The sequence below is a fragment of the Mesitornis unicolor genome, unplaced genomic scaffold (assembly GCF_000695765.1).
Source record: "Mesitornis unicolor isolate BGI_N332 unplaced genomic scaffold, ASM69576v1 scaffold45081, whole genome shotgun sequence".
Lineage (NCBI taxonomy): Eukaryota > Metazoa > Chordata > Aves > Mesitornithiformes > Mesitornithidae > Mesitornis > Mesitornis unicolor.
Window position 1 is genome coordinate 1 of NW_010166607.1, and position 12460 is coordinate 12460.

Sequence of the window (12460 nt, forward strand, 5' to 3'; positions counted from 1 at the left end):
TTTTGGATTACTGTAATAAGTTGAGTTGAAAGCTGCAGCACATTTGGAATGATTCATAGGCTATGATGTCTTGGAGCGTATGGGACAGGGTCACATCCCAGGTATATGGAAGGGTTATGGGTCAGTGTCTCTTCATATATTTGATGTAAATGGGACACAATCTATCAGTGTGCTTAGTGATAAGAGCCTGTAGTGAATTATGCTGATTCATGAAGCTGAATTAATCAAGCTCTGTTTCAAGAGCTTGAAACAAAAGACTTCTTGCTAATTTGGACATGGCTAATCAAGGAGCAACAAGACCCAGTGGGCCAAATGCTGGAAATAAAATTTGCCAGTTCAAACTAGTACTTTTAGGAGAGTCTGCAGTTGGCAAATCAAGTTTGGTGCTTCGTTTTGTAAAAGGACAGTTTCATGAGTTTCAAGAAGGTACAGTTGGAGGTGAGAAAATTATCCTGTTAATTTGTTTATTAAGACACTGACCCATAACCCTTCCACGTACCTGGGATGTGACCCTGTCCCATACACTCCAAGATATCATAGCCTATGAATCATTCCAAAAGTGCTGCAGTTTTCAACTCAACTTATTACAGTAATCCAAAAGCAAGTCAATTATCTCATCTAATAATTCACTACATTCAACTGTAGTGGCAGTGAATGCAAGTTCACAGGGGCTTCCCTTAGCATTACATCAAACAAAGTCTTAAATTGTGTTTTGTTTGTTTGTGGAAGGAGTAAGGGCAAGCCAGTCAACAGAATTTCACTAAACATCTGTCATGACTGGAAAAACAACTCCAAGCATTTATGCTGGATTGCACAAACTTCCATCTAAATTCTTGGGATTGTTGCATTTTCTGCTGTGTATGTACCAGGCAAACAATGTGACTATAAAGCAGGTAATGAAGACTGCTTGTCAGACAACTGTAATAGTTGTGTGCTTATTTTTAAACTTCAAAAGCTAAGGTAGAACAGACAGCTGTGTTAAAACAGAGTTAAGAGAATCCAGTAGAAGGAAATCTTGCTTTTCAGTGGTTTTTGTTGGGGTTCATTTGGTCTCCCATTCCACTGCCTCCCAGTAAATTCTAGCTTAATTATTTTAACGTGGATTTCTATACTGGGTGGGTACTCACCTCCATATTTCTAATACGTACCTTAAAGTGAATGGAAAATCTTTACTAGGAGTAACTATTTGAAGACTTGCAATAAGTTACTTACTGTTTTCTGTAATCAGACCATTATTTATGGTAGTACATTCAACTGTAGTGGCAATGAATGCAAGTTTCCCTGAAACTGCAGGCTGTCAAAATTATGCTGAAATTAATTCTTGAAATCACTTGCAAAGTCAAATATAGCTGCTTTAACAACAAGAACTTTTGAGAAGTGAGTCTTTCTTCCATATCCGTTGGCTAAGGTGGAGTTGTCAGGAACTGAAAATCAAGGCTTTAAGATACTATTCAAGTATTGTAAATGGGTACAACTGCAAATAGCATGATGGGATGCTCCTGTTGGTACTCTATATAGTCTGTTGGAGCAGGATGAAATGTATCTAGAAGACTTAAGTGAAGGATTGTCATTACTTAGATTCACTGTTACAAAAAAAAAAAAGGGAGAATTCTTTCCAATTACTGCTTTCTGATGTCTTTAACATGAGGAAAGACTGGTTGTTTAAATAGCTGTTCTGTGTTGGTCAGAGTTACAGTTTATCACCTCATGCTTACTTCAGACCTGCTATATCTTAAAACTAGGTTTGAATTATTTAAGGAAATATTTGCATCTCTATGAGCATAATTTTATGTGACTGTAGGGATATAAGCAGACTTCTGGTTTCAGCACCTCTGTCTCTTTTGTAGCTGCTTTTCTAACCCAGACTGTATGTCTTGACGATACAACGGTAAAATTTGAAATCTGGGATACAGCTGGGCAAGAGCGGTACCACAGTTTAGCACCCATGTACTACAGAGGAGCGCAAGCAGCTATAGTGGTATACGACATTACAAATGAGGTAAGTACTATATTAGGGAGGCATAAGGGGGATTTGGAAGCTAGCAGTCTTGCATTGAACTTTCCTTAATTTTTCACACTGACTTGTGTGAATCGATTCATCATTTCATAGATTTTTTTTTTTTTAAGAATGGTTTGGGTTGGAAGGAACCTTTAAAGGTCATCTAGTCCAACCTTTCTGCCATGGGCAGGGACATCTTTCACTAGATCATGTTGCTCATTCCGTATTGGACTGTGTAATGTTAAATTGTCTGTAAATGTCTTGCCAAAAGACAATTTCTAGGGTTTTTTTAATTGTACAAAAAAATAAATAAAGCAAATTCCATTGTAAAAGTGTTTCAAACTCGCCTTTAAATCAGTTCACCAGAATTAAGCTGTTAGTCTCACCACGTTGCTGATGGTGGTTTATTTCTGATAATGAAATACCTTATTTTAATGTTGTATTATTGTAAGTTATGGGTAAGGATTGGAAAGGTGGCACAAGGTATTGAGACCAAGACCTAAAGTTATTTGATTTCTTTTTATTTGAGCTTAGATTGGATAAGCTTCACTTGTTTTTTGTAAAATTAGACTTAAAACCCAAAACCCTCAAAAAAAACCCCAAACCAGAAACCCTGTACCATAATGAACACTAAGTAATTAGAAAGTGTTTTGAGACTATTTCACCATAGCTGTTCATAAACTTGATTCTTTTAGAGAAGAAATGAAATTCCCCATTTTTCTTCTTAACCACCTCTTTCTTTATTCTGTCTACATAAAGATCTTCATATCTTTACTTTTTCAGCATTATCCAACTAAGCACATTTGAGAACTAAGGTAGAAATGTTTCATTTAAAAGCTCGATTGACAGGTTTGAGTGTGCCTTTTGACAAAGGTAGCAGACTTGCATTGGCTTTTTGCTTGAAGTATAGATAAGAGATCGGGATAATAGGTGAGTACAAAAGGATGATAAAACTCAGTTGCATCATTTTGCAATCATTAACAGGAATCCTTTGCCAGAGCGAAAAATTGGGTCAAAGAACTTCAACGACAAGCAAGCCCTAACATTGTAATAGCTTTAGCAGGAAACAAAGCTGATCTAGCTAACAAAAGAGCTGTGGATTTCCAGGTATGTACATAACTTCTGTTTATAGAAATAGCATTTTGTTGGAATAGAATGTAAATAAACTTACAAGGAGCTTATGTATGTAGCCTAGCTAGTTGTTATAGAGGTCATGCTGTTAAATATAAACATCAACTGGGCCTAATTAAATGATACATGCTACTGAAAAATCTATTTCTGTGCAAGTGGCATGTAGCAATAGACTTTTTTGAATAATTGACTTTGAGGAATAACAAAGTTATTTGCATATCTTTAAGACTAATTGAAGTTTTGGACTCTGTGATCTCTACCTGTCTTACACACAAAATGACCAGTAACTAGAGCTTCAACGGAGGAGACAGCAGTAACTCTCAGTGCATACCATTCTCTCTGACCTGTCAGCAGAAGAATTTTGATTATCTGATACAAAGCTGACTGATGTGTTCAACTTTCTTAGGCTGTACTGTTGAAGCAGTGTTCAAATTTTAATTGTGTTTTTCATGGCCTTCTTTTTGCTTTAGGGGTTTATCTGTGCTCTCACTGCTATATTTTTCTTCTAGAAGGTTTAACCAAGTCATCAGAAAGTAGCTTCCAAAGCAAATAAAACTCACTACAGGTGGTTATGGCCCATTCATGATTGATTGATTGAATTTGAATTAAGATCATATTTATTAGTCATTAATTCTCTTAGGTTTTAATCTGTGTCTGGTGTCACTGTGAGATACTGCTGTGTATAGTAATGAATCCTTTTGTAACTTACAGGAGTTGGACTATGAAGGTTAGCATATGTGTTTTTCTGTCAGAGTTCAACAAATTGATGTTATAATTTTACACTTCCATGTCAATAAAGCCACGTGACAAAAGACCTTTGTTTTGTGAAAAATTGTGGTACTTAGCAAAAATTGCATACATGTGTGCAGTCAAAAAACTTAATCAAATTTAATTACCAAAGTAGAACTACCTTTACTGCTTGTACAGTTACAACCTTAATAGTTTCCAAATGTTCTTTTTTTATTATTAATGTGAATTTATTTGGCTCCTTGCAGGCTTGACAGTAGTTTCTCATTGCAAAGCGCTTTTTAAATTTCTAGGTATTTGTTGGTGTTATTTCATGTATAGTTACGAAGGTCTTAAAAGATGTCACTTAGATAAGTAAAGAATGCTGCAGATGTTTTTTCATCATAGGTATTTTATAGTTTGGCTTATTGCAGATTTGCTATTGAATGCAAAAGCAGTTAGATAAACTAGGGATTCTCAGCTGAATTGGCTAACAGGAGGTGGCAAAAATAGCAGACTTCATAAACAGTGTATTTGAGATGAAAATTCAGACTGAAAAGGGACATAACATGGCAAGATATTTAATACCACTTGTTTTGCAATTGTCAATTTCTGTCAGGATAATGAAACTGTTTTGACCCATCTGCCTCAATGTATGTCTGTTTGGCGTTTTTAATGAAGTAGTGCATTATTCTAACTTTCAGGAAGCACAGGCTTATGCAGATGACAACAGCCTATTGTTCATGGAGACGTCTGCTAAAACATCTATGAACGTAAATGAAATATTCATGGCAATTGGTGAGTTTATGAACAAACTGAAAATTTAAGGGAATTGTTTTCATGAGATTCATACCATCACAACCTTCCCAACCCAAGGTTTCTGTTTTTCACTTAAATTATTTGTGGCGCTGAAGTTTTCTTAGGCCCTTTCGTACCACTTCTAATGTTCAGAAGTCAGATAAACTCATTTGAAGCACAGTTGCACAGGTCTTCTGTCAAGCACTGAAACACTTGGGTTAACTTGGAATAGCTAAACTAGGTTACTTTTGAATTACGTCAGCTAGTTCTGTATACCTGTTTTGGTTCCATGGTGAAAACTTGTACGGCTTCAAGTTCAAGCAAAATAAAGGTTTAGTTCTTGTATACAAAAAGCCACCCACATTTTCCATGCAATAGGTAACCATAAAAACTTTTACACAGCTTTTTAGTTGTAAGATGTACTCGGCATTTGTTAATCACATTAGTGTAAGAATGTAAACAAAAGTGTGTAAGTGTGTGTCTTTTGATGGTATGTTCTTTGCAGCAGATTCCACACTGCCTTGGATAGGTGCAGAACCTGGAATAACGTGCCTTTTATGAGACAGTGGTAGTTGAAGCTGTGAACACTTCAAAATGGGAGAATGATAATGGACTTGCTTAAAAAAGTCAAGTATCCATTTTAGTCTGAACAGAATATTTGCTAAATAGACTTGTGTTAAAATTGTGTTTAAATTCCAAATGCAACCAGCTGAAATCCAAATGTTGTGCCAAGGATGACAATGTGTGCTTAAACTTAATGCCCAAGTATAGTAAGGGACAATTCATGTGAAAAGTAAATTTAAACACAAAATTGTGTTTCATTGTTAATAAAATTTTAAAAGTGAGGGGAAAAAGAAAGCATGTATTTTTGTGTTGATCAACCTATTTAGTAATAACCTTAATCACAGTAGTGACTCTGCTACTGAGGAACAGTAATGTACAGTGTCAAATAACCTTGGTAAATCTGTTTTGTATTTTGCACTACAGTGACCCTCTATCTCACTTATTTTTGTGAAGAATGGTATTGCTATCAAAATTAAATGTTTCTGAAGAGCTCTTATCTTCTGTTCTCCAAGTCAGTAAAGCAGAGGGTAATTTGTGGTGTGGTTCAAACTTCCAACAGATGCAAATTAAATTATCACTATAGCAACACTTTTTATAACAAGTACTTGCTTCATATTAATTATAAATACTCAAGTTGGGGGAGGGAGCTATAGAACTGTATGGATGGAAGGTATATTTTTCACATAAATGCATAGTCCTGTGTTTAGTGATACAAAGATGCTCAATAATGCTGTTCTGGTGAAACTTTAAAATTAATTTGTTTAAAGGTGCAGTTTGCATCTTGTTTAAAAAAAAAAATTAATCCCCAAAACGTGAGGGGTTTTTTACTTGTTACATAAACAATAGTTCTTATATCTCTGTATTTTAACGAAGTATACAAAGTAAATTCAAGAAAATGATGCCCAATTAGTACCTGGATATTTTGTCTGCAAGGTTGGTTGTCCGTGTGAGTACTTTTTTCACATTGATTGTTGAAATTGAGCTTCAGTACATCAGAACAAGATCTCTGCAGCAGTGGACCCTGAAAGGAAATCCTGATAAGGATATAAGTAGTGCATGGAACTTGTAGCGGCCTTTTACACAACATGGTTGCAGTTCTCAAGGCTGTGTGTAAATATGACCCTCAAAAATGGGAGAAAATGAAAAATAAGAATATGAACAGAATTGGGGGATACAAGCTACAGCTGCTTGTAAATTAACTGCTTTAGAGCCCATTCACAACTTCCAGTTAAAAAAAAAATCGTATTAATTTGCAGTTCTACAATCCAAGACACCAGTGCTCTGAAGGGATTTTTCTACTGGTGCTTTGTCCCTTAGTACTGTCTCAGCAGCTTAGCACCACAAGAAATCTTGGGTTCTCTCACAGAATCATAGAACAGCCCAAGTCTGAAGGGACCTCAAAAGATCATCTGGTCCAACCTTTTCTGGAAGAAGAGAGCCTATGTGAGATTACCCAGCACCCTGAGATAGTCTTTTACCACAACACATCTTCTTGATGTGTACTCTGCTGTTTTACTTGCATTTCATTCCCTTTAGGAAAAGTTATTCTTTAAAAGCTGGCCAAAACTTTTGGGGTTGTAAAACAGGGGTAGTCATTGGGTCCTGATAACATGGGCAAGACAGCCCCGCGGAAGTCCTTTTATGTAGCACTTGGCTTTCTCCATATCAGAAAATTACTAGAAGAAGCCACTGCTCAGAAGGGTAACACTTGGCACTCTTATTTTTCATGTCAGGACAGAGGAGGTACCCTGGAGCTACAAGGTCAACAAAGAAATTATCAGTCAATTGACTTATTTGAGCTGGAGAGGAGAGACAGCTTGAAAAACGAAGAGACTTGATCTAGTGCTGAGGGCCATTTTATATGTTGTATGCAAATACTTATTCTAGCTAGATAGCCGAGCAGTAGGTTGACCCATTTCTGTCTGTGTTTTGTGATTTTTCATTCTTCCTGTATCTTTTAGCACTGACATCATGATCTTAAAGCCTGTTCTGTATAGGTGGATTCCCACAGGAGTCATCATTTACTGGCATAGCATACCTGTGCAGATACATTTTACTACTCAAATTACTAATGCATTTCACTCTTGGAAATCATAGATAAGGTAGTAAATCATTAATAAGTTAAGTGTCTTAACTTCTTTTATTACCAACCCACTGAATCAAACCAGATGTTACAGTGATAATATTGATATGCTTATAGGGTGGTGAAGTGTTGACTGTTTGTGTACTCAGGTGATTTAATCTTAGTATAATCTCAGTTTTAACTTTTATTTCTTGTTGATTTTGTAGCAAAAAAATTGCCCAAGAATGAACCACAGAATGCAGGAGCCAACTCTGCTAGAGGAAGAGGAGTAGACCTTACTGAACCCACGCAACCACCCAAGAGTCAATGTTGTAGTAACTAAAACATCAATTGCTTTAAACTGTTCTGAATATTCTTCTGCTTCCTAACTGTTAATAACATGGAATTGGAGTGCTTAACCTGGCCCAGTACAGCTTCCAAACAGCGAAGAGACTTATGATAATAGTCAAGTTCATGATACAGAGTTTTCTTTTGACCTAAAATTTTAACATGCATGTATCCAGCACTGGCTGTAATGTTTCAGCAGTAGAGGAGAGATGGAAGCGGAATAAACTTCCTTCAGTTGAAAGGTTTTAAAAATCGCTTACCATTAGGGGTGTAGAAGAACTACTTTCTGTGGACCTAATTGGCCAGTTCCTGTAGCCTCAATACTGATCACTGTTACCATAAATATATCTGGGACTTTTCATAATTCTCAATTGTGCATTAAAACCTTTTCAGAAACAGGGTCTAAAAATGACACAAACTTAATCACAGTATTGATGCAACCGGTTGTTTCTGCAGGTATCTACTGTTTAGTTATACATTCCATAGTTTAATAATTTAATTACAAATAATAATTGCATTAACAATTTTAAGAACCCTATGCTTGCAGGAAAGTGGAGTTTTAGTTGGTACACTGTATGTAAATTATATCAACCTGGTTAGTTATCTAAAGGAATTAGTGATAAATCAAGTTTAACTTCATTTCTAATCTGTTCAGAGGGTACAGACCAGTAAATTCGACTTTATGACTTAGGGTTTTTTTTTCCTCTACAAACTATAAGAGCTCTTCAAGTAAAACCACAACAAACTTGGTGTCTGTGACTTCTTTCTTGGTTTTGATCATTGCTGGCCATTACAGTTTGTTTTCCCCCTAAGGAAAAAAAATAGTGCACTAACAATTATGTACATCCAACTTGATTTTAAATTTGGATATTAATGTACTGTAAATAGGTACTCTGCATTGTAGTCTACATTTGTTTAATACTTTCTGTAATATTTAAGAGTTGCTTAAAGGTATACAGAATGTACAGTTACTTAAAGCTAACTTTTTCCTCTCTAATCAAAGGGGGTTCTAAGTTCTTCCTTCATGGCTAGAACAGTAATAAATGATGCTCCTGTATCTGTAACATAAGTACTGCTGTCTGTCAGTAATGAACTTTGCAACTTTGTTTTCCAAAGTACATTTTATTTTGATCTGTCCAGTATATTGCACTAATTCTTTTAGTTATTTTCATTATATGAAATCTACCAAGTGTGTCAGAAGAGATGAATTAGTCTATTTAAATGTTGAACTGATAGCGGAAACTTACTTGTGCAGATTTTAAATTTGCAGTAATCTGGGTTTAGCAAGGAAAATGGCAGTTCACCAGTGTTTAGTTTTATATTGAGGTGCTCAGGTTTGAATAAAGTGGTTTAAAAGGAAAAAAAGATATTTTTGATTACTGTTTCTTACTGAGGGTTTCAGAAGGTTTTATTGCATTTGCACAGTTCCAGACAAGATGTCTCATTTACCGTATGGGTCAGCAGTTAAGATGATTACCATTCAATTCATGGCACAGCTAAATATAAGCTTGTACTATCTGTACTGTGGCACTCCAGTTATCCTCTGATAAATTTTTAAATGTTGACGTAATTGGGTATCTTATCGCATCCATTTAGAAGTACAAACAAAACAGCAATGTTATCTCTTGAACCTGCAGCTAACGCAGTCTTTACCAGTTGTTCACTAATGTAGGTTGCTGTGTTGTCGCAGAGCGTCTCAGAGGTGACGCTGCCTCTTCCTGCAGTTTGTGATTCGCAATTGGATGGGTACATTTTTCTGTCCTCTTCAAACTGTGGTGGTGGTGTAGAACCCACTGGTGATGCAGTCAGTTTGTCACAAAATACCTTGGAATCCATTTTTTCTGCTAGTTGTGGACCTGAGTTATAATTGGGTGGGCATGCTTTTATATCTTTTGGGAGCTGTTTCACGGCTTCAGACCCTGTTGCCAGTACATTCTCTTGCAGCTGTTCACAGGTGCAACTTGAACCAGTCGCACAGACAGTGTTGGTATCTGTTTCTTCTTGCGCTGCAGTCTGTGGCTGTGGCTGAGAACTGCAACACAGATAAACCTGGAACTGTTTCAGTTCTTCAGAGCTACTTTGTGTGGTAGAATTGGACTGCTTTATCTCTCTGTGCGAATCTGCTTCGTTCTTACTGAAAAGAGGCAGTTCTGGATCAGATTGATTTTTGTGGTCGTAGGTTTCCTTAGGAATTCCATCTTCGCTTTGCAAATAGCTTCTGCTAGAACATTTTGCCTTATTTTGTTTCAGGTCGCCTTTTGAGATGGTGACAAAAATGTCTTTATTAGAATACAGTATCTCTATTCCATCTTGCAGATCATTAATTGCCTTTGAGTCATCTAAGTTGCCTTCAGTAAGGTTTTGTTGAACACATTCATACATTCTCAAATAATGAGTGAATGTTGTTAGAGCTAATGCGAGTACTGCATTGTAATTCAAAACTTCCCAAAGCCCATTAGAAGCTAAAATAAGAAACTGACAAGTATCATCGATAGGGACAGATATGGTATGAGGTACAAGTATAACACATCTTTTTAGTACTGGATCTCCATTATGTCCAAGGCCCCGTGTAGTTCTCAGGTACCCTTCTACCAATCTATCCGGTTCATTTGTGCTGATGTTTCCACCGTTCTGAAGTATGCATTCTCTCTCGCTTATGTTAGAAGTGCTGTGCTTTTTTGAGAGGCAGTGACCCTTTCCATTTTTACATAAGACTGCATGCACATTGCCTAAAGTTGAAATAAGGTATTTTGAATTAGAGCATACTGGGTTTTTTAAGATACAGCTGTTGCATTGACTTTTGCTAAGGACTGGAAAAAAAAACTGAGGTCATAGTTCAATTACCTGCTGCTACAGGCAACAGTATGTCCATCAGTGAATCTGGGTCTATTTTACAGCAAAGTTTTTAGTGTTTGGGTTTTTTTTCTTCCCTTTATTCTGAAGGCCATTCCAAAACCTTATTCTTTTGACTGCAACTAAACTCTTCTGTGGAGTCTTAATTGACATTTCTTTCAACTTTAACTGCAGTCTCATAGAAATGTTGTCCCATGAGTGTTTTGGTTGTTTGGGGGGTTTTTTTTAAGCAAGAGTGCATATTTTTCTTGAATACCTCCTTTTTTTCTTCCCTACCCCTGTCTCTCCCCAGGAGAGTGTGCGCTTTCAAAATACTATGGCTGAATGAACTCATCAAGAAGTTTCAGATTCAGGCTATTTTTAGCAGTATAAAATTTCTAGTACCTGAAAATAATTTGGACATTGTGCAAAATTTACAGTTTACTAACATGATGCCTTAAATCTCTTCCTCGATGAAGGGACCCAAGAGAGCAAGAGAAGTTGAGGACTAACTTACTTCCTTTAGTAGGAATAGGTACTTCACTTTTTCCCTCAATATTTTTTGGAATCTGCAGGGTGAGAATGAAAAGTGTTAGAGATTGCAACACTACAAGTAACTAAGTCTTGTCAGAATTGAATGAAAAGCATAAAGGAAAGCATCTCTGAAACAAAGTTATGTATTTTTTGAGATCCTCTATGGCTACACTGGGAGACTGTTTTTTCTGTTAAGGGAGGTCATTGGTCTGCTCCCATGTGTTGGCATAAGGGAAAAAGTGATGTCTTACAGATGGAACTTGAGTGGGATGGTAGCTTTCCAGATACTAAGCTGGCTGCAGTATGTTCATTTATACTGTATATTTAGTGTCATCTGGCTAGACTAGGGCACAGATCTCTGAAAGTGTTAAAGTAGGCACTGCTTCTACAGTAGTTGTATTTCTTGGAAAGTGTTGGCATTGTCTAGTGTAGGTGGCAGCTGTGTTGTCTCTGTGAAGGCAGATTCCTCTAGAAGGCGATTAAGAATACCAAGCTGAAGAATATACCTTTTTTACTGATTATAGAATGTAGATGCCTTAAGTTATGCTGTGTGAATGTTTCCTTGTGCTTGCTCCCTCCTCCTCCCTCTAATTTCCGTGGAGAGCTAGAATATTGTCTAAAATTTCCTTTGAACCCTCTGAGTAAGACCACCAGCTGTAAGCCTAACAAAGGGCACAATATAACCCATGTGGAACAATTTGACTGCAAGAAAGAGTAAAATGTAGTTGCTTTTGGCTGCCAATTTCTTGTCTGCAAACCAGAGACAGGGCAGAAGAATTGACAAAAACTAGCTGACTTACCAATGTGGGACTAAATGAAGACGACAGAGCGGGCCAATGCCGCCATCTCCTGATCCTCATATCTGACTGTCCTCTTCAGTTGCTTACCTGGTGCTGAAGGAACATGTCTGTACTTCTAGGGGGAAAATGGAGCTTGATGTTGTGCAAATCTTTCTTTGATATGTTACATTTGGTACAGAATTAAGTGTATTCGATTAAATAAATGTGTATTTAGAAGTGGTTAAAAAATGTGGACTTTAATCATAAGAGGCTTAAAGTATCAGATCAACTTCAAGCCTTAACTCATTAGCAGAGCTGGAGTTCACAGTATCTTTAAATGCAGCCAGCATAAAACCTTACCTGGGAGGGAAGGATGGAGGCAGGTAACTGCAACCAGAAAACTTAGCAGTAAAGTTCTGGTAGCTGCACAAATGCTTGTTGGAGGTAGAGAACATATAGCTATAGCAACAAGCAGTGGGAGAACGGAGGAGAGAAAAGGGAGAGGATAGACCACAGTTACTGTGTTCAAGTTGGTTTATAGTGTTCCTCAGACTGGCAGAGGATTGCATGTTACTGTTAAGCAAAATTATTTTTCATCTGGGATCAGTTTTTCCAAATGTGGGATATGTTTCTGGTTTGGAGGGGTTTTTTTGTCTCCTGCAGAAATGAAGCCTCTTGACTGTTTTT

The 12460-nt window shown here is 36.9% G+C and overlaps 2 protein-coding genes across 3 annotated transcripts in view; one reads left to right on the top strand and one right to left on the bottom strand.

Annotated features, from left to right (window-relative positions):
• The first annotated feature begins 232 nt into the window (after positions 1–232).
• On the top strand, positions 233–9129 carry RAB5A (RAB5A, member RAS oncogene family). Of its 2 annotated transcripts, none has more exons than XM_010195015.1 (5): positions 233–438; positions 1848–1999; positions 2984–3106; positions 4561–4654; positions 7508–9129. In XM_010195015.1, the coding sequence occupies exons 1-5, from the start codon at positions 276–278 to the stop codon at positions 7621–7623; spliced, it is 648 nt and encodes a 215-aa protein (XP_010193317.1). In that variant the 5' UTR covers positions 233–275; the 3' UTR covers positions 7624–9129. The 2 variants fall into 2 exon arrangements, with proteins under 2 accessions (XP_010193317.1, XP_010193318.1); XM_010195016.1 differs by having other exon boundaries at positions 276–436; positions 1888–1999.
• A 53-nt stretch (positions 9130–9182) lies between these two features.
• The window catches only part of PP2D1 (protein phosphatase 2C-like domain containing 1), a 9697-nt gene continuing 6419 nt past the window's right edge, over positions 9183–12460 (bottom strand). Inside the window, 1 exon segment of the mRNA XM_010195017.1 lies at positions 9183–10357. Within this exon segment, the coding sequence (XP_010193319.1) occupies positions 9183–10357 (1175 nt within the window).

What these genes read in the sequence shown, in the direction of transcription:
- RAB5A (XM_010195015.1), top strand. Translation starts at nt 276, where the DNA reads ATGGCTAATCAAGGAGCAACAAGACCCAGTGGGCCAAATGCTGGAAAT. An exon ending in TCAAGAAGGTACAGTTGGAG is followed by an intron (nt 439 to 1,847) that starts GTGAGAAAATTA and finishes TCTCTTTTGTAG; the next exon opens with CTGCTTTTCTAACCCAGACT. An exon ending in AAAGAGCTGTGGATTTCCAG is followed by an intron (nt 3,107 to 4,560) that starts GTATGTACATAA and finishes TCTAACTTTCAG; the next exon opens with GAAGCACAGGCTTATGCAGA.